Raw genomic sequence first — 24,894 nt, forward strand, 5'->3', positions numbered from 1 at the left:
AAAATAAATCTTGGGATTCCCATTCGTGTATTATCTGCAATCCTTCATCTCTTAAATTCCAAACCTCATTGATGCATTTTCTTAGTATGTTCCATTCTCTCTTGTGCTACAAATATGAACTATGGTAGTTTCAACACTGACTCACTGACCTGTGTTGAGATGTCAGGATGTACCCACTTATTTCATGATGCATCAGGTAATTCAAGAGTTGAACACATAAAATGCTTGAGACGCTGTTACTTGTGTACATGATGCTGGCGATTTATTCATGTATAAAAAGAAAAACGACGAGGCAGTCTGGTCCGAGCAGCACACCAGGTGTGCTCATCACTGCCACATGAGCGATAACAAACTATGTGCGACGAAACGGCTATGGACAGGGATGGGTGCAGGCACTGCTCAGTTGGCCCACTTTCCAAGGACATCACTATCCCGGAAGATGTAGAACTCCTGCAGAGAGAGACAGAGGATGGGGCATAAAGGTTAGAAGAAGGATCATGATCATTATCATCATCAGCCTACTACACCCACTGCAGGGCAAAGGCCTCTCCCATGTCTCTCTCCAATTAACCCTGTCCTTCGCCACACGTCACACATTCGTAAATGGCAAACTGAGCTCACGCCACCACTGACCCAAAGAGCAAGGTTTCCAGTGCACTCAACTAAAGCGTACTATGCAGTAAAACCTCGCTGATACGTTTCAAGTTACTATGATTTCTTAGTCCACACGCTCAAAATTGAGGGCATTAAAAATGTCCCCTAGACTTGCAGTACATTTCTCCCGGTTAATACATTCCTGGATGGCATGATTTCTTGGCTACTACATTTAAAAGTTCAGCAAACTGTGGTCGTGTAATCCGGTTATAGAGCAGCTGCACATGTGCAAACACACAAGGGAGCCCAAGGTGAGGGCACGCAACATGAAGAACTGGAATGTGGCGGCAGTCACCCAACCTGGTAGCTTCTCTGCAGTGCTTAGGTGCAAGGAGGCAAAGCACCACAAGCACTACCCGTAACAACAAAAATAGAAATGGAGAAGAGCAGTTTTTGAGGGAACGCGACACAAAGAAGAAATGCTGAGGTTTCTTCGCAGTGCATAAGAACAAGGGGGCGAAGCACCTATGAACATTTGTATGAAATGTTTTTGCGATCATGACTGTACTGTCATAAGCTGTGTATTTTCATGCATTCGACATCAAATTATAATTTAATAAATTTTCCTTTGGAGTTTTTTGCTTTTTTTTCTCTCTTGTCTATAATATTTCCCTCCGCCCTGCTGCAACCATTGTTACAGAACTTGGGGTGAGTCAAGCTACCTCTGAGCAGCTTTTTACCCTTGTTTCCCCCACAATAATTGTATCTCCTCGTTTATTGAAATAAATCAAATCAAACTACAGCGATGTCCTTACATACGAGCGGGCTGAGTCTGGGGAATGCAGCTTAATAAGCAGAAATGCTGAGATAGTCAGCCGCTGCAGTGGCTTCCCGGCAGTACTCAGGTGCAAAAGGGCGAAGCATCAGTAAATGACAAGGAGGAGATTTTGGTTACTTCCGCCATTGCCATAGACGGATCGGATACGTTACGAAGCTCCTTAAGGCAGTGCAAATGCGAACTGAATTCTGCAAGCACTATTAAATATTACGTTCAGATTTTACGCCAAAAAAATGCTAAGCGACATTTTTTATGAACTGAAATTGTCAATAAATGTATTTGTGCTTCAGTCAACAGTCACGTGTTTCAAAATTGGGCGATTTGGATCATACGTTTACCCTGACAATACGTTTTTCCTCAAATTTTTAATCATCATATCAACTAGGTTTTACAGTATTTAAAGACACAAAAATCAGGGGTAGCACTAGTTAAATATGGCGCACAATAAGAAAAAATGTTATAATCAAGTGCACAAGAACAGAGCTTACACCTTCATGACACTGGCATAGGTAGCAATTCAAAGGATAACTCTACTTTTCAACAGTTGTCTTAAGCAGTTTGGAAAGCTTGGAAGCCAGTATATACAGAATCTTGAATGAACAGATTCAGTGGTGTCAATTAGCAGAATTTGACAGTTTGCACTCAGCTTCTAAGTTTACAACAGACGGCTGAGTAACTAACATCTAATGCAAATCTTGGCCCATTCATGCCTGCATCTAGTAACTAACCACACAATTTTGATGCCTCCTAGGACTCGTCACGCTATTGTGGGTGGCATCAAACGAATTCCACAGAGAGTGCAGCATGCTAGGTCCAAATGCCCAATTTGCCTAATATTTTGAAATGCCACAGCAAATTCCATGCAGTACTGGAAAATACCCACTTCAATGATTTGGGCAACTCGGTTAAAAAAATCTCTCATTTTAAGAAACACAGCTACTGTGTAGCTTCAGACCACAAGACATTCTATCCGAATGCCTATATGCCACTTTTAACTCTCCCGCTCAGCCTACAGTATTTGAAATAAAGCATTTTCCACCCAACCACCTACACTGTGACTATACAAACTTCAGTTTCCTTTTGTTGTGCGTGAACATGTGAGGTGAGCACAATTTTAAAGGAGGAGCCTGGTCTTGAAAAAAAAAAATTATTAATGAAGTCACAGTCAAGAAATCTTCAGGGAATATGTATTTTTGTGTGCCAATTCTAAATATTAATTTAATTTCCTGTAAAACAATTCCTTGAGCACTTATGAATTTTTTATGCATGTATTTTGTGAAGAGCTTTGAAAAAAAATTTATTGCGGGAAACTGGCTGAAATGTATGCCATTGGGTTCTCTTGACAGCAACGAATGCAATAAGGGTAAATAAAATTGTATTCCTGCCTATCATACAACTTAATACATAGGGTATTGAAGTTGTCCCTTCAGAAATGAGAAGAAAAGTGTGTATTCCTTTCCTTTAAAGTGTGTTTCTGAAGTGGCATTTCCGTACCCTATACTCAAGTTATATAATAGCCAGGATGATAATTTTACCCTTACTGCATTCCTTGGCGCCAAGAGAACCCAATGGCATACATTTCAGCAAGTTTCCCGCAGCAAATTTTCTTCACAACTCTTTGCAAAATACATGCGTAAAAATTGCACAAGTGCTCAAGGAATCGTTTTATATGAAATTAAATGACATATTTAGAATCAGCCCACAAAAAGGCATGTGCCCTGAAAATTTTGTAACTATGACTAGATAATGAGATTTTCTTTTCGAGACCAGGCTCCCCCCTTAAACGGGGCATTCCAACGTCCTTGGGAAAAGACTTGCCTTGTTGTCAATCTCCACCTTGGTGCCACCGTACTCGGGCAGGAGAACCTTGTCCCCTTCCTTCACAGCCATGGGTATCGTCTGGCCAGACTGCATGCACGCACAAAACAGAGGGGCCGGGTTAAAGCTGGGCACACCCGGAGCAAAGCATGGTGTACACTGTTGTGTTTGAGTGGGGTGGCGTTTCATGCAGAGCTGACACAGTGCAGACATTCGTGCTGCTCGGTTAAGGGGACAAATTGAACTTTCCCATTTCAGAATTACAATGAACATCCCCAACAATAGTTTCACTGCTGAACAGTGCATTCCAAATTGTAGCTAGCGCCGGCATACATCGTAAAACAGGAAAAGTAACCTCTTCACTCCTTTGAACTGTGTGAATGCCACAAAAATGAAACCAACGCAGCCAGGGCAAGAGTTGGTTTCACCCTCTCTTTTTTTTTGCTCTAAAGACAGTGTGTGGCTCAGTGGTTATGGCAGTCGAATTGCAGTGGCCGTGGCGGTCGAATTTCGATGGAGACAAAATGCTAGAGGCCCGTGTACTGTGCGGTGTCAGTGCACGTTAAAGAACCCTGGGTGGTCAAAACTTCCGGAGCCCTTCACTGCGGCGTCCCTCATAGCCCGAGTTGCTTTAGGACGTTAAACCCCAATAAACCATACCAAACCAATCAGGCAGTATGCCACCACTGGATAGTACTTCCTGTCATTTCTAAGTCAAGGCAGGACCACTGTTGCTGATAGCGACACTTCATAGTGTAGGATGACTGGCAGCTTTCAACAGGCTCCCCGTACGCTGACAAAGTGCAGCAGGCATTCACAAGCAGTTCTAATAGTTCCCCTCTGCAGCGGCACATAATGTTGGCAGGCTGTTTAACCACCAGCAATTTCACCTGAGAAATTTCTCTCCGTCCCAGTTTGAATGCTAGTGATGTAATAGACTGCACTATTTTCATCACCTAAGGTGCCACTTCTTGCTAGTTCCCTGTCCTCTCATAAATGCCATTTCTCTCTCCTCTTCAAGCTACGAGCATTCTACATTTTAAGACAATCCCTTTAGACGAAGATACTGGTGCAAGAAAAAGAAGAGAAATGAAATTTATTAGGAATTTAAGGTCGTTGAAAAGCCTCGTTTAAAAAAAAATATTAGGAAGAAAGGATGTTCAGGGATACCCGGTCCGTATGATACTCTGTCCTTGGATGACAAAAAGCTGCCCTTAGGTGCAGTATAAAGTGAGTGGCTATAAGAATTACCCCAAATGTACACATCAATGTAAGCGAACACTAGCAACCAACCTCTTGGATGGAACAATACGGCCATAATGCACAGTGTATTAAGCCGCTGCGTACAGCAGCATCCTATGAAGCAATCTGGCATTTCACTCCCACACATCTCACGAACTCCAGTCACCCTGCCTTCCGAGTGTAATCACTGGAAAAGGACCATACATGTAGTGTGGTGCTACCACCTTTGAAGTTTGCTCTGTTGCAAAATGTTGGCCTCATTTAGTGTTCTTGTTAGAGCAAGTAATCAAACAAGTGGCACGCCAACAGTGTAGCCCCAAGAGCCCATGCCCCATACCACATCAGCTCCACTAACTTGCATCACATCAATAAAAGCTTGTGAATAGGGCAGGCATGAGTGTGGGCATAAACTAAACAACCAGGTTCGTAACAGTTTAGCAAGAAGGAAAACACGAGGCCATTTCCATTTATAGTATGCCACCAAGAAATGCACAAAGGATGGTTGGTCAGTATAGTAGAGGTTTCTTTTGTCTCAGCAATAAAGACTACTGAACAGTGCTTCCTGCTTCAGGACAAATGCCACGGAGATGCTGGACCAAGTATGTGGATAAAACTGCAGCATCTTGAATGAGGATGAAGAAAGTATGAAATCATTGCACTTTTCACGGCACAACACACACATACAAGGAGTAAGCGAGCCAGAGTTCCCTGGTATAACTTCAACAAAACGCATAGTTTGTACAGAAGCTACAAGGCTAGCTCAACGGCTACACATCTTTTCGAGCACTGCGCCAGGAGTCTCCCGATACCAAGTTCACAGCACAGAACTGTAACACTGCCGACTGTCCCTCATCATTTGTGCCAGGCGCAATTAACGCATCTAGGAGTGTTTTCCCTCGAACTGCGCCTCTCAACCACTGCGTGCAAGGCATTCGGCACGGTGTGCGGCGGCCTCGGGAATTCAGCACCTGCTCAAGCGGAATGCGAGGCGGCGCATGCGCTAAGGTTCGCGCACGTGCGGGTGCTCACCTCGGTCCGTCCCCCGGTTCCCACTGCGACGACGGTGGCGCTGTGCACCTTGGCCTGCGCCTTCTCCGGGATCATGATGCCGCCCTTGGTCTTAGCCTCCGGCACGAACCGCTCAACCAGGATGCGGTCCAGGAGAGGGATCAGGCGCTTGCCCACACCGGCCTGCGCGCACCACAGGAAAAGAAAGCATAAAGCGAAAAGGAGAGGCAAATGCGCAATTGATACGCTGCCGGAATCACGCGCCCGCCCTCGCGAGCCGCGCACGCGCTACGGCACTTCGGCCGGCTTGGGCGCTAGCAACCAGTGGCCGAATCGCGTGCGGCAAGCGAAGACCCCAAAAAAACGTATCGCGGAGCTGTTAACGGACGCGTCGCTGTCGACGCGGGCAACAATGCAGCGCGGACGCGTTCGAGAGCGCTAATTTACGTACCATGACGCTCTCTGAGAAGCCTGCGTACAAGAACGAGCAGCGAAGCTTCGAGAAGTCGTAAACCTAACGGCAGCAGACCGGCGTGTGCTGGCGCAAGGACGGATCGGGCGAGCACATGGCTTTCAGGTGCGCGACTACGCATGCGCACAGCAGCAGACGGCCCAAAAGAATGTCAGAAAGAGCGAATGAAGGCTTATTAACGAAAACCAAAATTATTAAAACTCGAAGAAAAATAGTTTAAAGTTGTTTATTTGCGCCGAAGTGGGCCAGCAAATTAATATATTTAGATGCAGTACCTTCTAGAACTTTTAGGCCCCAGAACGGCATAGTAAATTTTTCTACATTAAATTGATGCATTTAAAGCTAATATTTGGCAAAAATTTGCTATTGGTTTAAATATGCGCTGTTAATAACTCTACTGGGTGGTAGAGAAAAAATAGAGTGCTCAACATTCGATTATAACATGCAAAAACGCGAGGCGCAAACAAGCTATGCTGTTCTGGGGCCGCACATAATACCCGTCTTGTCGCTCTCCGTAGCCAACAGTGGCCAAAAGGCACCGGAGCCGGCAAGGAGCAGCGTGAGCTGCGGTGAAGCTGAGACCAAAGTTTCGGGCATTCCTCTCATCGTTTCTCACACAGTGAGTACCGCAGCGAGCACGAAGAACGCGAACGGGCCGCGTAGACCACCCAATCCGCAGAGACTGACGCCATCCGCTTCGTGCATCGGCGTTGCGTGCGTGCACTAGCCCTAAACCCACGTGTAGTAGCGCCGGCATGCCGCGGAGTGGTGGTCACGGGGGGCCGCTATCGCGAGGGGCTCGTGCGAGTGCATGGCGCTCGCGCAGCTCGTGAGGAAATTCATGTCGCGTATGACTTTCCGCCCGCGCGCTATTCGCGAGGCAGCGGGGTACCGAGATGTAGCCCGAGCGCGAGTGCGATACGAGCTCGGATCCGTGGCTCGCTAGGCAAGCCTTCGCAACTCCCCTGCCGCGGTCAGTCGCCCCGATTTGTGCGGCTATTCGCCTCTAGCGAATCGCGGGTGTCTCTGTGCTGTTCCCCATTTTTCCTTCGTCGTTTTCCTGGGAACCGCTCTGAAAGTTCAGGCGCAGTTGCCTCCCGGTTGCGCGCTCGCAGTTCGGTGTGGTGCAGAAATACGAGAGTCTTGCGCCCTGTCCGGGCGCTGCTGTAGATCGGGATTGCTGTGGAGCCTTACGGCGCGAAGAGACGTTGATTTCGATCGAGTTCGCACATCGAGAGTGTTAATCCTTCGCCGCCGCGCGCTGATATCTGCGGACCAAGGGCACGGCTGCGGGACGACACGCGAGCCGTGCTGCGAAAGAGAGAGCTTGTGGTTAGCGTCCGCGTTCACTAATGGAGAGAGTGAATTTGTGTGCGCCAGGTTCGCGCTCTAGGCGTATCTTCAATTTGAAGTGTAAAAATCAATGAAAAAAAGAACCTGTCCGTTAGGAAGGCAGCTGTAAAGCTGGAAGGGAGAAGGGCTGTGAAGAAAGGGCTGCATTTGTGAATGTGCTGTAAGCGCAGCTGCATAGCCCGCTGCGGTTCGAGAGGGTACCTACAGCGACACTCTTGGAGTGAACTAGAATAATTCTGACTCCTTTATAGATTACCACGGTGAACCGTGGGCATTCTATTGCAGCTTGGAGAATGGGAAAAAATTAGCTAGTGGTATAAAAGCGTCTGAAAAAGCTGTGTAATACCCACTTTTGTATAAATCATTAAATAATAATAAAATTATAAGCGATGCTAAGTAAGGCATTTCGTGTTTTTTATTAAAGTCTGGCTATTGTTTAAAGTTAGCTTTTTTAGTGTGTATGCAATTTCTTTGGATAAATTTGTTGTATGCCTCCTTTTTGTTGCCTATGGCTAAGTATTTCCAAGGGAAACATCGCAGAAAAGCAGTGTTGCGTTATAAAAATGAAGGGTGAGAGTTTACTTGAACAGGGCAGATGGCACATCTTCAGATGAAAGGCTCCATCGTAAGAGACGTGATAGTGGTTATGGCCTCTTGTTCTAATGCAGGCAGCAAATTTTGTGAATTGCTAATTGGCTAGCATGTAAAAGCCTGTGATGTCTTGCGGCAGGATTGGCCAGAGCTCTTTTGATACTAGTCACTTTTTGAAATGGAGTTTCGCAACTGGTAAGATTAAATTGCTCTGGAATTGGCATAGTACATTCTCAGTGTGTGGAAACAGGCACTGCTCTGTCTGTGTGTACTTACATAGGCTGCTGATGCACATTGGTTTTAATTAAGCAGATGTTTTATTTGAACATTTTTTTTTTTGCTAGCAAACATTTGTCATCTTGTTCCAGTTGAACATACCTTAACATTTTGTCTTCTAATTTAGTTTTTTTCTTGCAACTTGTGGATTAAAGGACTACAGACGCCAAAGCTTTGCTTGCATGTTTTTTTCTTTTAAATGATGTGTTAGTCATTAGTATTCATGGGCTGCCGCGGTGGCTCAGTGGTTACGGTGCTCGGCCGCTGACCCGAAAGACGCGGGTTCGATCCCGGCCGTGGCGGCCGAATTTCGATGAAGGCGAAATTCTAGAGGCTCGTGTGCTGTGCGATGTCAGTGCATGTTAAAGAACCCCAGGTGGTCGAAATTTCCGGAGCCCTTCACTACGGTGTCCCTCATAGCCTGAGTTGCTTTGGGACGGTAAACCCCAATAAACCAATTAGCATTCATGGATCAACCCCGTTGTATTCCCTTGTGAATGCAAATAACTTATTTCTTCTGGATGCTATCTTGTTTTACGTTTCAGCATCCAAACAAAATCTGTGACATGTAAGGAGTGTTCAGGTAATGTGGCGCAGCAGAAAAAACTGCAATCTAATTGCTGATACATAATTTTAATGCACTACAATGCTTAAGCTAGCCTGGTTTAAGAGTTCGAATCACAAAAATTAGTGTTTCAGCAGTTTTATTGCAGTTTTTTTTTTCATGCCTCACGGGACTTAAACGTTCCTTACATGTCAGAGCCATCGTTTGGTTGATGAACCCGAAACAGCATGAGAAATAATTTTGATAAATTATTGCGCAGTCATAGGCGAATACCACGTGGTGGGTCATGTACTCTTTTGTCTTATGCGTCACTACAGAGAAGGAAACATGCAACTGAAGGGGGATGTCTGTAATCCTTTGAGCAATGTGGAGGCATGTGTGCCTGGTAATTCAGTGGGTATTCCGCATGACTGGCAGTCCCTTCCCGCATGCTTTAGGAACTGTCGCAGAAAACAAACTGTGGCGCACTAGACAAAGCTTATTGCAAGCATATGACTTGAAAAAAAAAAAAAAAGAATCGGTCAGTGCAGCTGTTCGATGCAGTGCATAGACCGAAGTTGGTTTGCTAAGAGCTGGCATGCATTTTCCGGAAGGCCTAAATTGTATGACTTGTGTCAAGTTTTTCACCAAAAGAAGCTGAATTAAGGCCCGACTACATAGTATTTAACTGGCAGTTGGCAGCAACACACTAGTGATGTTCACCTTGCCTACTATAACGTCTCCAAGGCTCTTTCTATGCAGAGTAGGAGCTGGAATTCATGTAACCTTGCTCATGTGTGCCTACAGCGATGGAATGTGTGTGAATTACACTGTGATTTGAGCTCAGCGGGCTGTTTGTCTTTGGATTATATTGTGGGGCATGTAGCTGTTAAGAGGGCTCACCAGCTACAAGGCAACTCAGATTTGAACTTTTTCTGTCGATAGATGGCAGCACCTGAGTACCCCAAAAAGGAGGGAAGTTCTATTGCCCCTCCAGGTGTGTAAACTACACCGCGACCCTTGACCGCGACACGAAAATATTCGTTCTTCCGCATACAAAAAGTAGACCCAGAACTTTCTGTAGGTATGTGGCCAAGGTTCGGGGGACCGAAGCACAAAAAAGTTAATCCATCTCAAGCCATTGAGCACAGAAGGATGTGGGGGGTCATACAATGGACCATTTCCCAGTAACCCACCAATTTAGCATTTCCAGTTTGGGTTTCCTAAGCTTCTTTGAGTCTTTTCTGCGAAAATTCTTTTACAATGGTAGGGTGGGGTTACTGGTTTCGCCCGAGCAGACAGGTGGGGTCAGTTAAAATGGCGGAAGAGAGGCTTGGTGCATCCGCAGGACATTACCCGGAAAAGGTTCCATTGTGTTGAACACCTATGTAGTCAGTCTCTAAATAAAAGGAAAGAAAGGAGCTCCTAGCACAAGGCCTTATGACTGGTTTTCTTCCCATTCCCGCGTAGCCTTCCTTACATAGATACAGAAGCATGTCCTCGGTTGTAGTGACAGCCTGTAGCTTACTTTGCCTAGTCTCGTACGAGGTTTCCCAGTGCCAAACACCCATCTTCCGCTTCTCAGCACCAACAAGTCACCAAGCAAATCAAAATTGGATGAAACTTAAAAGGACGAGAAGTGTGGTTTGCAAAAGCACCGAGAGCGTCCTGTAGCTATGCATGGTGACTGAACACTAACTTTGGCATTTCATAAGCGAGTGCTTGCTTAGCTCTGTTTACATGAACCAGTAACGCCAGGTTGAGTCGGGGGTCGGGCTGAGGGAAGTCAACTCGACCGACGCGTATTTACATGAACTCGATTTTAGCTAGTCGAGACCGGTTCATAAGCAGTGACACCAAGCGTCGAGCACCGCATTGCGAGCGAGCAGTGGTAGCATCCAAGATTCAGTGTTGTCGGTAACGCGCGTGTTACAAGTAACGGCGTTACCGGTAACGCGTTACTTTTTTCGGTAACTTAGTAACGTACTAGTTACCATTTCGGAACTGTAACGGGTCACGTACTTACGTTAACATTTTTCGGTAAGGTGAGGTGTCACGTTACTAGTTACTTTTTTATTTCAATTGTCCCCCTCCGCCCCTTTTTAAAAAAAAACCGCCGAAAATGATGTTGCTAATAGATAAAATGTATCGGTGTTCTCGACGACCATTGTTGCGGCTCGCACACCTGCCCTTGACGACACACTCAACTAAAATAAAAAAGCACGAACACGCAGTCACACACTTGTCTTCACCCCCAAACCCCTCACATCCACAACTCTCTAAAGAGTGGACACATGCTGAGCCACCAATGAACCATTTGTAGAAATCTGTTAGTCAGTTTCTGCGTAAGCTTGTTTTCCAGCCAAAAGATCTCGTTCCCACGCGACACACTCGCATTCCCTCTTCTGAGCAAACTCATGAATGTCGCCAGTTTACTTCAAGATGGCCCCAAGAGAGCCGTCGAAAGAGTACAATGGTACAGCACAGAAAAGGGGATTGCAGTCAACCGGCTGTTTCTATCTGCAACTGCGGCTATGTTTCATTTTATTGAGTTCCTAAGCGAGCGAAGCTGACCTTGAACACCTTGACGTAAACACTCGCATTTTCGCGATAATTATGCAGGTTCAAGTAAAAAAATGTTTATGTGCGCTAATAGATTTTTTCCGGAACTATGACATGTAAGCATTTCTTTATTGCTACACAATTTCCGCGTAATTTCGTAAGCAGAAGCACACCAAAATTACTGTAAATTTGTTGAGTTCAGCTGTTTCCTTTGTGGAGTTGGAATTAAATGAAGTGTGAACTTAATAAAATTGTTATCTTGAGTTCTTGCAGCGAAGACACACTCAATAAAATTTATGGCCATGGAGTAACGGCAAAGTAACGTGCGATACTTTTTTTCGGTAACGGTAACGCGTTACCTTTTTTTGTGGGTAACGTAGGGCGGTAACGAGTTTTTTTTTTTTAGTGTAACGAGTAACGTATTTAGTTACTTTTTTTCGGTAACGCCTACAACACTGCCAAGATTGAGGCACACCACCGCTGCTTCAGAGGTGCGACAGCGCAAGTGAAAAACAAGTTTGCATTTATCCTCTCCTCTCCGTTTTTTCGGCCCGGCAGTGTTTACAATTACATCGGGGCAGGGTGGAGTTGAGTCAACCCCCGATCCCTTCACTCTTGACTCGACTCGGCGCGTTTACGTGAACAAAGTAACCGGTTTTTGACCCCATAACTCCACTCACTTGGGCTTTGGTGCGAACAATGCCTTACTGTGTGTGCTGTGGGAGGGGTGAGGTGCTTTTGGGTGTGGCCTTGCATCCGGCTTCCTTTTCGCACCACAAGCTCGATAGAAAAAGAAAAGCAGAATCCTTTCGAAATACAGCCCAAGCAAGAAAAAAGGAAAGAAAGAAATCAAGTTCGTCCAGGTTCTAAAAAAGTGTGCGCACGAACACAGACAAGCAAGAAGTTGGTGGTAGAGTGTAGTAGCGACAAAATAATTTGTTGCCAGGTGGAGCCACGTCGCACTAGTAAAATTTTAGCGCGAAATTCAAATCCCCGCAGAAAATACATACACAACTTTCAGAGCCTGTAAAATACAAACACTAGGTTCGATATGGCTAAAAATTGCGGCCTAACAATCAAGAAAGAAAAAGGGAGGAAATGTTGCGGACGAAATTTTGATATTTGGCTTAGTTTTTTCCCAAGATCACATGAAGGTTCGACATATCTAAAAGCACCATTTTTCTGGAACTTTGCGTCTAATTGGTAAAAAAATGAAACTTAAACAATAAAATCTGTCCGCAACATTTCCTTTATTCACTAAAGACGAAAACGCTGCCACAAACCTCATGAAAATTGAGCCATGTTTAGACATGGTATAGCTTCTGAAAGTTCCCATGTATTTCCTATGGACACTGCCACTGGTGAACCCTCTTAACTGAGGCAGTTTGTGGCCCCCTATACATCTACATAGTGGAATGTGTTGCTAGCTGCCCTTCTTGGATTTTTATATCGCAGCAGATGGGCCTTACTGTGGTGGTGGTGACTGGGTGACAGGATGGGGTTATGTTGTGAACAGAGTGGACAGGTTTTTTTATGGAAGCAGCCAAGGGCACATGTCAGTTCAAAACAGGTGCTAGCGTCCCACGGACGCATTCGCTGATGCAATGTCACAGGTGCCTTGCATACCACGTTTTTGTCGGAATGTGAATGGCGAAGGGCTGTATTTGGCTGGCTACAGCCTCCCAAGTAGTAGCTACCCTTGGTGCAGGAACATTTCACTATCCGGGTGGCCACACATTTGTCAGTGGGCATGGGCTGTGTGCCCTTCAGCTGAGAAAGGCCCATGCAGAAAGAAGGGCTGAAGATTCTTCATAGAAAAGTCACACTAGCCACCGACACAGCAGAAACCTCATCAACATGTTTTCAGTAAAAGAAAAAATGAGTGGAAAAGCATACTTTCCAAGAAAGCGTAAGATATAAAGAAACCTAATTCTGACAAAATTCAACTGTTGAACTAGGTGCAAAAGCATTTATTAACAATATCAGTTCATCAATATGGCTATAAGCATTTCTTGGCAGAAGGTGTGAACACTTCTAATGGTCGCACGATTCGGATCACATATCAATGTCTTGGGCAAGAAAGGGATTTGGGCCAAGACCCAGAGCAGTAAGACCTGGAAGCTGAGTGGGGCTCAGTAGTATAGGGGTTCAACTACGCTGCACCTGTGGCCCGTTTGTCATTTGTGTTTGTGCCTGCAATGAGCCAAGTGCCTGAGCAGTTTCTCTGTCAAGGTAGTTATGAATTCTGTAATCTTGCGCCTCTTTGGCAGAGTTGGCAGCAGTGGCTCGAAAGGTCTGAACTCGAAAACAGGGGTACCAGTGAAAACAGTAAGACACGTACTCAAGGAAGGTTTGGTAGACACTGACAGATGCTGGACATGAAACTGTGCTTTATTGGAATGCATACATTGCCACACAAAAACATCCTCCACATGTGCATCTTCAACTCTTCCTATGATGTGTGGATTGCCATCAACTTGACCACTCTTTTATCTGCCCTCTAGGTAGGCAGGTTCTGCGTTCAGCAAACGCAAATTCATATCACTTCCACAATTTTGCCCGCCGCGCTGACTCGGTGGTTATGGCGCTCGGCTGCTGGCTCAAAAGACGCGAGTTCAATCCCGGCCGCGGCAGCGGAATTTCGATGGAGGCGAAATTCTAGAGGCCCATGTACTGTGCAATGTCAGTGCACGTTAAAGAACCCCAGGTGGTCAAAATTTGCAGAGCCGTTCCCTGCAGCGTCTCTCATAGTCAGAGTTGCTTTGGGATGTTACACCTCCGTAAACCAAACCAAACTTCCACAATTTTCGTTCTGATAGCTATTGTGAAAAGATAGATAAGATTTCCCGCTCCTATCTAGACTTTCCCCTCTCCAAAATTGTCACAGGATCGAACGTCGGCGCAGTTCTTTAGCACTTTTTGCTGCTGTGGCAGTGAACTGCCAAATGGCTGCCCTCACAGGCTTCGCATCCGTCTTTTGCTGCCTCGAATCGAGCTGAGATGGGGCAGGCGAGTTATGTTTCTTCCTCTTGTGTTCTCTGCACGTGCAGCACACACATCCAGCAGCATCATGTACCGGCTGAGCCGTGCTGTGCCACCCATGGTGCGGGGTGCCCTGGGCCAGAGCCTGCGGCGCCACTACGCCAAGGACATCCGCTTCGGCCCCGACGTCCGGGCCCTCATGCTCCAGGGGGTGGACGTGCTGGCCGACGCTGTGGCTGTCACCATGGGGCCCAAGGTGGGTGCAGAAGGGCTGGGATGGGAGATGTGGCAGCCTGAATACTGCAGACTGTTGGAAAATAGTGTGAGAGCAATGAAGTGCATGATGATGGGCACTTTTTTGCATGCTTACTGAGACTGGGGAGTGCTAGGTTCTAGACAAGGGAACAACACATACAATGGAACATGAGACACGAGCGTAAGCTGTCTAGTGTTCTTTTGTGTGTGTTGTTCCCTTGTCTAGAACCTAGCGCTCCCCAGTTTCAGTATGCACGACCAACTAGCCCCCTACAAAGCTTTTTTGCGTGCTTGGTTGTCTGTGCTGTATTCAGCATGGACTGATGATGTTTATCTTAACTGATAGTAAGGTGTGTGTGTGGTTTGTCATGTAGCAGTTAGGGCAGCTTTCTAGGATTTTGTTTGTGCTTTCTAAACCTTGAGATTCATTCAGATGTGACTTGAGAGCAGCTCGCATCAAGATAATTAATTTTTCTGAAGGCGCTGCTTTGCACCTACTTAGCATGATGAGGCTGTCTTTCTTGTCTCATTTTCACCCCTGGCTACAGACTTGCATGGTAAATGGACATTATGGTAGGGATTTAACTATTCCCTTCTGGTTCCACGAGGAAAATCTTTTTTCTTTTTTCACTTAATAAATTTCAGAGTACTCTTCTTGAATTATTCTAGCGATGGTTGCATTGTAATGCATTGCGTAGTTGACGAGGTAGCATTGTTGCCGAGTGCACACAGCGCCTGCTGCCTGTAGTGTGCCGGTTCTGCATTTTAATATTCGGTGTTGAGACGCTTTCCCCCACTCGTGTTGCAGGGGCGCAATGTCATCCTGGAGCAGTCCTGGGGGGCACCCAAGATCACCAAGGACGGAGTGACGGTGGCCAAGGGCATTGAGCTCAAGGACCGGTTCCAGAACGTCGGTGCCAAGCTGGTGCAGGACGTGGCCAACAACACCAACGAGGAGGCCGGCGACGGCACCACGACGGCCACGGTGCTGGCGCGCGCCATCGCCCGCGAGGGCTTTGAGCGCATCTCCAAGGGGGCCAACCCCATCGAGATCCGCAAGGGCGTCATGCTGGCCGTCGAGCGGGTGGTCGAGGAGCTGAAGAAGCTCTCCAAGCCGGTGACCACACCCGAGGAGATTGCCCAGGTGGCCACCATCTCTGCCAACGGGGACCGCACCATTGGCGACCTCATCTCGGACGCCATGAAGCGGGTGGGCCGCGACGGGGTCATCACCGTCAAGGTGGGTGCTGCCTCATGTGGTTTGCTGAGGCCATGCTTGTGCTGCTAGGTCAGCTTGCCTGCCTCCACTGGGTCGTGTTAAAAAGAATTTGTTGATACAGACAAACTGCAAAGTATTTTTGAAATCCAGCAGGCTGCTTCTGTTGTAACGAGCTGTTGAACAGCTGGACAAATGCTTGCATGAGAATGCTGACCAAGAAAGCTAGTGGGACATTCTCTATGTTGTATGGAGACAGTTTTTTTTTACCCGGTATTCAGTTAGTAGTTATACAGTCGAACCTTGTTGTAACGAAACAGTTCATAACGAAATAATAGATATAATGTAGGAATGGCGATTTTCCTTGAAAGCTTGGTCAACAACATGCCCGACGTGTATACCTTGATGTTGTTGTGCTCTTGACTTCTGTGCATTTTTTGCTCATAGCGCGAACCACTGGAAGCTAATTTACTAAATGTGAGAAGCAGTTGTTACTGAGTTTTTTTCTTTTCTTTTGTGGCCGGAACTTGCGCTGTTGTCTTCTGTGAAGGTTGGGTCGGTGCAGCTGTCTCCGAGTGACCGATGCTCGCACACGTGCTCATTGTTGCCGCACTTGGAATGTTCCGCAAGAGTGGCACGTGCTCAGGGTTTGTGTGCCCTGTGTGGGGTGGCGCAGGATGGCAAGACGCTCAACGATGAGCTGGAGGTGATTGAGGGCATGAAGTTTGACCGGGGCTACATCTCGCCCTACTTCATCAACACGGCCAAGGGGGCCAAGGTGGAGTTCCAGGACGCCCTGCTGCTGCTGAGCGAGAAGAAGATCTCCAGCGTGCAGTCCATCATCCCCGCCCTGGAGCTGGCCAACTCCCAGCGCCGGCCCCTGGTCATTGTGGCCGAGGACGTCGATGGCGAGGCGCTCAGCACCCTCGTGCTCAACAGGTGCCTCAACCTCTTGGTCCCTCCTCTTGTGCTGGCATCTTCATGGTGCTGGTGTGATTGCGTTGATGCTGGGATTAGTGTGTGCTTAGCTGCTGGGTTCATGTGTGGCTCTTATGGCCGAGGTCTAATGTGTAGTGTCAAGTCAGCAGCAATGACGTGCTGTGGGAGCACCATTAAAGGGGTCGGGACATGGTCTACCAACAAATCGTGCTTTTACATTGCAGCTACTAGCCACGAAGTTGTTATACATACTTAAAAGAGAAGTAGGGCTCTACGTGTGCATTTGAGCATATAAATTGCAATTTGAAGCCCCTCTCCCTGGCAGCGACGGCCATATTGAAGCAACGTGAGTGACGTTGTAAACTGACGCCACTGTTGTTTGCTGCAAAACTGCTGCGCTCACGGTTTGTGTGGAGCAGAGTGCGTGCGTACTAGTCCGGCTGTGGAACATTGTGAAATCGCTGAGACAGGGCAGAAGCTAGACATGCACCTTTGTTGTCTTTGTCCTCCTGGTGTACAGTGAGGGCTTCTCAGGGCTATAGCATCCAGCATCCATCCAACTTCCCCCTCCACACCCATAGCCTGAACAATGAATCCACTCCTCTACGCCGTTCTGTTGTGAACAAGCACATGACTGTCTGCTTATGTCATCGCAGATCATGAGCGCAGCAGTTTTTCCTGAGTGCCACATGGTTCAGGAGAAGTTTTAAGAATTCAATTACAAATTACTCGCTGTGCCAAATGAGCTCGTGTTTTGCTCAGTTGTTCCGAAATGCATAGCGAACCATGTGCTATAAACAGCTTGAGTCTGAAAAAATGGTGTCATGGCCCCTTAAACACTTTGATGGCATGGCACCGTTCCGCTGCTTGTCAGCCCTGTGTTGAACGCGCACACTGGCAGCATGCACAAACTTAGTTATGGAGGCATTTTCAATATGCAAGATTCAGATTGCAGTGGATGGGTCACTGCTCTAAATTTCTGGCCTGCTTGGAACACTTACATTTGTATGCACTCAGCAGCACAGCTGTGAAGTGCTTGTTCTTGGGATGAATGGTGTGGATGGCATCTTCTTTAAGAGAGTGAGGAGGATGCGTGGATGGTAAAGGCTGAGAGACTTCTTAGTCTCTCGTGAGATAAACCTGTTTCCCTGCTGCAACCCGCATGGCCAGCGCCGGCTAAGTGCTGAAGATTGCTAAGTTGTCATCACGTGTCAGAGAGAATTCAAGGACTCCACTGGTTTTTGAAGATTCACATTTCTAATTACCTTTCCTGTAGGTTTTTGTTTTTCTCCTGATCATTTCCGCCAAGTTTGCAGCTGTGCAGCAGTTCAAGACAAATTGATTTTAAAATTTGTCATTTCCGTGGCATCTGTTCAGGTGATTTCTGCAGGAAACTTTGGGAGGTGACTATTGTGTAAAGGACGTTTTCTTGATTTTTTTGTTTTATAACTTTTGTTTTGGCTTCGGCGCATGCCCCAGGCAGTGGTGATCCATTGCAAATAAGTCATCATTACCATCTACTATCATCAGTATTAACCGTGCATTAACATTATTGCCCACTCCTCGCTTGAACGAATTTGGAGGCTTGTGTTAGGTCGTCTTAGGCATTGTGAACAGTTATTTCCAGTAGCTATGTCAGCCATTCAGAGTGCATGTGAATGTTTTTCTAATAGAAAGCCTGTAACATCATTGCTGCGTCAACCACAGCATCATCCCTAGTTACGAAGAGAGTTCCTGTTTTGATTTGCTGTTCTTGTTTAGAATACTGTCACTTGCTATTTCTAAAGCCAAGTTCTTGTGATTGAGACATAAAGCTCCATGGAATGCGATGCAATCATTAACTCGTATTGTTAAAAAAAAACTCGCGGAGTTGCCCTTTAAATAACCCTCCTTTTGGATTCACCTACTCTGAGCATGCTGAACTAAGATGGAAAGCATTACAACCAGTGTTGACTGTGCACTTTGGTGCGTGGCAGATATTGCTTATTGATGACAAGTCTTTCAATCTATGAAACAAGCAGTACTGGAAACTGATGGTCAACACTGCAAAACTGTGTTGACAGGAATATGAAGTGGCCTGGCCGCGTGAACTGCATTAAGCAGGTTGCTGTTTGAATTAGCTACCGGGACTTTACACCATTGAAGCCTTGAACACGATGAGCGGAGGTGGAGTTGAGAGAGGGAGAGGAAGAACGGTGAAGTGTGAAGAGGGGCTCGGATTGGAGAGACTGCGTTCTTTTAGTGACGTTTGCAGTCGTTGACTTAGCCAGTTCGATTGCGATGTTCATTTCCAGTGTTTGCGTATGGCACTTGTTCTGACAGGTTAGTGTCCATATATGCGGAATCTGTCATTCTCTGCATTCATTGATCCTGGGAGTCCTCCTACCAATCCTGGCGTAGTGGTACAGCGATCAAGCGGTATGCCACTGCTTTATAGCAGGTGCTGCTGTCGGTGGGACTTGGGTTGCGTGGGTTGGGTTGTGATTCAGGTTGCTCTTCTTGAGCAGCCTCTCAGGATTGACTGAGCTGCTGCCTCACGTGGACAGGCTGCTCGCCTGCCACAGAACAAGCTTAGGCGACTAATAAGACCTAATAAGAATTAGATGAACAGAGACGCACACACACACATGACGACTAGAAGTGGGGAGTGGCCACTATAAGTGCTAGCGCACTGAAATTGCTAACTGAAGGGCTTAAGTGCTCTTCTTCACGACTCCCCGCGATGGGGCAAGTGGTGTGATGACCAACAACAATGTGGATGTGTGTTCGCGCAGGCTGAAGGTGGGCCTGCAGGTGGCGGCGGTGAAGGCCCCCGGCTTTGGGGACAACCGCAAGGCGACGCTGCAGGACCTGGCGGTGGCCACGGGGGCCCTGGTGTTTGGGGACGAGGCCAACCTGGTGAAGCTGGAGGACGTGCAGGCCTCCGACCTGGGCCAGGCCGGGGAGGTGCTCATCACCAAGGACGACACGCTGCTGCTCAAGGGCAAGGGCAAGAAGGAGGACGTGGACCGCCGGGTGGCCCAGATCCGGGACGAGATCGAGCTCAGCAACTCCGAGTACGAGAAGGAGAAGCTGGGCGAGCGGCTGGCCCGCCTCGCCAGTGGGGTGGCCGTGCTGCGCGTCGGGGGATCCAGCGAGGTGCGTGTGCGCACACTACGGCTCGCTCTCCGTCTGAACCGTGAAATGGCTGCTTCTTTGATTTGTTGTGATCGGCCAGTCGTGAGGAACTAGCAGTTGGATGCAGCAAAGCTTGTGTTTGGGCTTTCTGTGGAGGTGTTCTGAATGGAGTGCATATTGCAACCGCGCAAAATGACGAGGGACAAGAGAGGAAAGCACAGGACAAGACGTCCTCTCTTCGTCCCTTGTCGTTTTGCGCGGTTGCAATCTGCATTGCATTGTCAACCACCAACTAGCCCGCCTTCACTTGTTAGAGGTGTTCTCACAGGTGGCTTCAATACGAAAGGGAGAAGTCTGCACGCAAGGACAAATTTCACTGCTGCTTCTAAAGTGGGGCAGTTCGCATTAGCATGATTCAGCCAGAGGGAATCAGTTAAGAGCAGAGGAAGAAATATTCTTCACGAATACAGCTGGAGGTATCATTGGTCTAGTGCAAACATGTCTGCTTTCGTACTGTAGCCAGCTGTACGTACTATGGAAAGCAAAAGGGGTGGGCACCATCGAGCTTTGACCAAACTGCATCGCAGCTTCATGTTTTTGGCACTTTTCAATACTCAAAACCATGAGCAGGACAGGTGAAACGAGGAAGATAACCTGCCTGCAGTGGTCCATCCTTTCTGGTCCATCCTTTCGTTGTCTCCATACCAGGTGTGGCTGTGATAAGTGAAGCGATGCACTTCTTCTGAAGCCTGAATGGTGCCAACAGTATGTGTCTGGACAGCCTTGTGTGCACTAAGGACCCTGGTTTTGTGGGAAAGCAGGTTATACTTTTCTTGCAAAAGAAGGGCTTGTTGAGGTCATTATTTATTGCTTTTAAATGTGGAGTTTCACAAAAAGGATGGGTATTTGCGATGCATAACAAATAGCTGCATTAGGGGCACTCATTCGTTTGGAAATTTCTGAAAAAAGAAAAAATTCTGGTCTGAACAACACTTGAAAAAGAAAACCAGTAATGAGCATCTCATCATGAGATGGAGAAAACCCAGTGTGGTGTTATTTTCTGTGTTTAGTGATCTTTTAATTGGCAGCTGAAATCAAATTTTTATTTTTATCTTGTAGATTTTGTGTGAAAAATTCGTTTCCACAGAGGAGCGTGGCCTGTAGAGATGGGCTGGTCACTTGGGTTCTAGTAGAAGGTGCTGATGTGCTCCTGCAGTGGAGTGTTTGAGCTTCATTTTGCCATTGTAAGGGTCAGACTGAGGTGTCGTCTTGTCGTTGTGCTGTTCACAGGTTGAGGTGAACGAGAAGAAGGACCGGGTGAATGACGCCCTCAACGCGACGCGGGCCGCCGTGGAGGAAGGCATTGTGCCTGGTGGTGGCACGGCCCTCCTGCGCTGCCTGCCAGCCCTGGAGTCCATCCAGGTGGACAACGAGGACCAGCGCACGGGCGTGGGCATTGTGCGCAAGGCCCTCAAGCAGCCCTGCATGCAGATTGCCCAGAACGCAGGCGTCGATGCTGCCGTGGTGGTCCAGAAGGTGGTCGAAGGCAAGGACGACTTCGGCTACGATGCCATGCGCAACGAGTACGTCCAGATGATCGAAGCCGGCATCATCGACCCAACCAAGGTGGGTGGGGAGGAACCCTGGCACTTCTGTGGCCAGCGGTTCTGGCGGTTGCCAGGTAAGCCAAGTAAGCCTAGCTTGCTTGGCTGTTGCCTTAGAGTTCTGTTCTGTAGCCAGCACTGCAGGCTCACATGATGCCCAAAAATAGTGGGTACGGTTGATGCCAGATATATCCAACTCAAAAGGGACCACACAAAAAAAAATGTATCAGTAATTCAGTGTTCAAAACACAGCCGAAGATAAGCTCATCTGTAACCTACTAGAGTAAAAGTGCGTTTTAATTCGAACTGCTAGGTCAGTCCCAGCCAACACCTGTGTAAGTCTCATGGTTTGGATCCTCGCTACCGTAAAAACCTGCCTATAATACGAACCCGAATATAATACGAGGTGAAGTTTTAGAGATGCGAAATGGGAAAAAAATGTTTTACCCGCGTATAATACGAGCAACAGAAGCTCATAGAAATTTATTCAAATAGCATCCCGCACTCCACTTCAATCACTTTCTTCGGACATTTCTTTGTCCGACAAATCATCCCAAATGTACTCATCTTCCGTGCCATCGAGGGCATTCGAGATGCCGCACTTCTTAAAACACCAATGCACAAGGTCTTCTGGGATGGCCGCCCACGCGTCCACGATCCATTTACACAGCGTGGCTGCCGAAGCCCGCTTCAGCTGCCCGGTTGGCGTCACTGCAGGCTCACCTGAGCGCATCCACTCTGCGTAGCACCACTTGACTGCGTCCTTGAACGGTTTGTTTACACAACCATCAAGCGGCCGCGAAAGCTCCGTTGCGTTCCGCTGCACGCAAAAAGGGCTTCTTTCTGTCATCGCCATCCATGAATGCTTCCTTCAACGACACCAAACTGCCTTATTGCGAGACCCTGACATCGTGCTCCCCAAAACAATATCCACTTCACGAAGCATGCCTTACATGCGAGCACGTGCGTTGTCAACAGGCACACGGCACACCACGACCCCCCGGCGCACCCTACTGATCAACAAAGAAACGACGTCGGGATGTCGTTTGTCGAGAGTAACGAAGCCAATCCGTAGCCATGTACCAATAGCAAAGCCAAGCCGCAGCCACGCCGCAATACCGAAACCAAAACTTCGAGCAAGTTCAAAAATTTTTGTTTGGATCCGCTAATAGTACGAGGTGGAAATTTAGGACGCTAATTATGGGAAAAAAACCTCTTATTATACGCGGGTTTTTACGGTAATTCAGGCTCCGTGGGTCTAGAACCAGTTAATTTGAATGGGCTCCTGAAGGGAGGCAGCCTCCAGGTATGACTGGCGCAGCAAGAAGTCATTGAAATAGCCCTACTCAGAACCTGAGTTCCATGCTGCCAATTCGCTCATGCACATCTGACACGTGTGACAGCAGGCACCACTGGAACAGACGGCCCATCGTCATGAGCTGTCCAACCACCTAGTTTCATTTTTTTTTTTTTTGAGCTTCGTGTCAGCCCACAACAATGGTGGCTTGACCAGCCAGCATCAGCCGGCCAACTTAACTCAGCTGAGCCCAGTTTCAGACGCTGATTTGGTGCATTGCGGGTTTTTTCCTTTCCTTGCTGCTGTGCCATTTCCCTCACCTCCATTCGTACGGTTTCATTCTTCCAGTGTGCCCAAAACTGCGCACTCATCGTGTGAAATATCATATGAAAAAAAATGTGTCAGGCCCACACCCAAACTTTCTACGACTCACTCTAGAATAGCCTTCTAAATGCACGCACCGTGGCCTTTGCAATCAGCTTCGGCTGCGAGCAATGGTGCGCTTGATTGTGGAGGCCATGCACGCGCATGGGAGCATTCAGGTGCCGCCAATGGGTGCGCCTGAGGCCGCGGCTCATCATCATCGTCAAATTTTTCTTTTGCTGCGAGCTCCCGCTATCCATTATTGGCATCAGTATCGTCAGCTCCAGCTGCCAAAGGCATGGGAATTGTGGTAGCATGTTAGTTCACCATAGTTGTGGCTTTCGTGTACTGCCACTGAGCGTTGCAGTTTTAGCACGATGGGCAAGCACCTTAATAACTACATGGCTGGAAGTTTGTTCTCGAACACAACAAGCGTGCGGCGAGCAGGAAATTTGACATGGTCGAGAAACACATCCGACGATGGTGCAGCCAAAAGGATGCATTGAGAACCACAAGCTGCAAAAAACTCTTTCCAAGGCAAGCTGCTCTGTTATGTGATAGAAGTGCGGAACAACGGCTATGCGTTGACAGCGGACATGCTGCTTGACTTCTTGTGGTATGAGTGTGGACCAGAGCACAGTACCAGCTCGGAGTCTAAATACTTAGCGAGTGATGACTGAATGTAGAATAAATGCAGCTCATTCCCTGATTAGTGCGTTTTTACTTTAAAAAAAAATTTTTTTGCATGTTGCGTGTATGGGCCGCACCCCAAAAATTGGCCCTCTAATCTGGAAAAACAGAGTGCGGCCCTTGCATGCGCTTATACGGTAAAAAGGTTATGTGTTGTAATGTATGTGGCTTGGCTTTGTGCTTTGTAAACAAGCAGTCTGGTCCCTATTGTAGCTCGCTCTAGGTTTGGTCACATCTACTGAATGCCAAACACGTGATCAAACTCTGCATATGGTTTTTGTGCGTAATGAACAGCTAAATCGAAGGCCAAGCGCACTTGCCGCACAGGCCTCGTCGTCGTATAGTAAGCATAAACTGTGCCTGTTGCATGCAGGTTGTGCGGACAGCGTTGTTGGACGCATCTGGTGTGGCATCCCTGCTGACCACGGCCGAAGCAGTGGTTGTGGAGCTGCCCAAGGAGGACAAGGCTGACCCCATGGCTGGCATGGGTGGAGGCATGGGTGGCATGGGCGGCATGGGCATGGGCATGTAAGCCCGAAGACTGCAAGCTACGCCGGCTGCCAGAGAAAGCGCAGCACACTCCAATCGGCCCACGAGACGCGTGCAGCAACCGCGGAGTCACCTTATGCGGAACCCGCCATTGGACTGGCTGGACCTTCCAACCCATGCTCCTTCATCCATAGAATCCATAGTAGCGTGTAGATGTGGATTTATTTACAGCTGGGTGTTAGAGCGTAGAAGCCATACTCTCTGCATAAGCTGTGTTATGCCCGGTTGGCTTCTTTTTTTTTGGCTTTATTATTTTGTACGAAATCTATCGCGTAGTGAATTGAACGAGGTGCAGCACAAATGCAGCCGTTTTGATGAAGGTGCAGGCACTGAGGCTTGCGTGTGCACCTCTCCGATGGCTCCGCTGTTCGGTGCCTGTGGCGTGTCGGAGGCCGGTTGTGGTGTTTGGAGGCGCCTTTCTCGGATGACTGTTGAAGCAGTGCGTCAACGTTGAGAGGACACCCTGTGTAGAGACTGCAAAAAAACGGGTGGCATGTCTTGGGGCCAGCCTTTTCTTCCCATTGTGCATAGTATCTGTTCTGTGCCTTCCTCTCGCCAGTTCCTTGGTGGGGGAGGCTATCCAT

The 24,894-nt window shown here is 47.6% G+C and overlaps 2 protein-coding genes across 2 annotated transcripts; one reads left to right on the top strand and one right to left on the bottom strand.

Moving 5' to 3' along the window:
- Positions 1-236: 236 nt before the first annotated feature.
- LOC149344539 (10 kDa heat shock protein, mitochondrial-like) lies at positions 237-6,099 on the bottom strand. The gene is made up of 4 exons (XM_089546309.1): positions 5,952-6,099; positions 5,522-5,683; positions 3,251-3,340; positions 237-450 (listed from the first exon to the last, which is right to left on the bottom strand). The coding sequence occupies exons 1-4, from the start codon at positions 5,952-5,954 to the stop codon at positions 400-402; spliced, it is 306 nt and encodes a 101-aa protein (XP_089402435.1). The 5' UTR covers positions 5,955-6,099; the 3' UTR covers positions 237-399.
- Positions 6,100-6,434: 335 nt separating this feature from the next.
- Positions 6,435-24,420, top strand: LOC149344540 (heat shock protein 60A-like). The gene is made up of 7 exons (XM_089546308.1): positions 6,435-6,591; positions 14,349-14,536; positions 15,344-15,775; positions 16,428-16,690; positions 19,465-19,828; positions 21,098-21,433; positions 24,135-24,420. Exons 2-7 carry the CDS (start codon positions 14,369-14,371, stop codon positions 24,291-24,293), a joined length of 1,722 nt encoding a protein of 573 aa, XP_089402434.1. The 5' UTR covers positions 6,435-6,591; positions 14,349-14,368; the 3' UTR covers positions 24,294-24,420.
- The last annotated feature ends 474 nt before the right edge of the window (positions 24,421-24,894 follow it).

This window comes from Amblyomma mixtum, chromosome 5 (assembly GCF_055824585.1).
Source record: "Amblyomma mixtum isolate Tamu chromosome 5, ASM5582458v1, whole genome shotgun sequence".
Classification (NCBI taxonomy): domain Eukaryota; kingdom Metazoa; phylum Arthropoda; class Arachnida; order Ixodida; family Ixodidae; genus Amblyomma; species Amblyomma mixtum.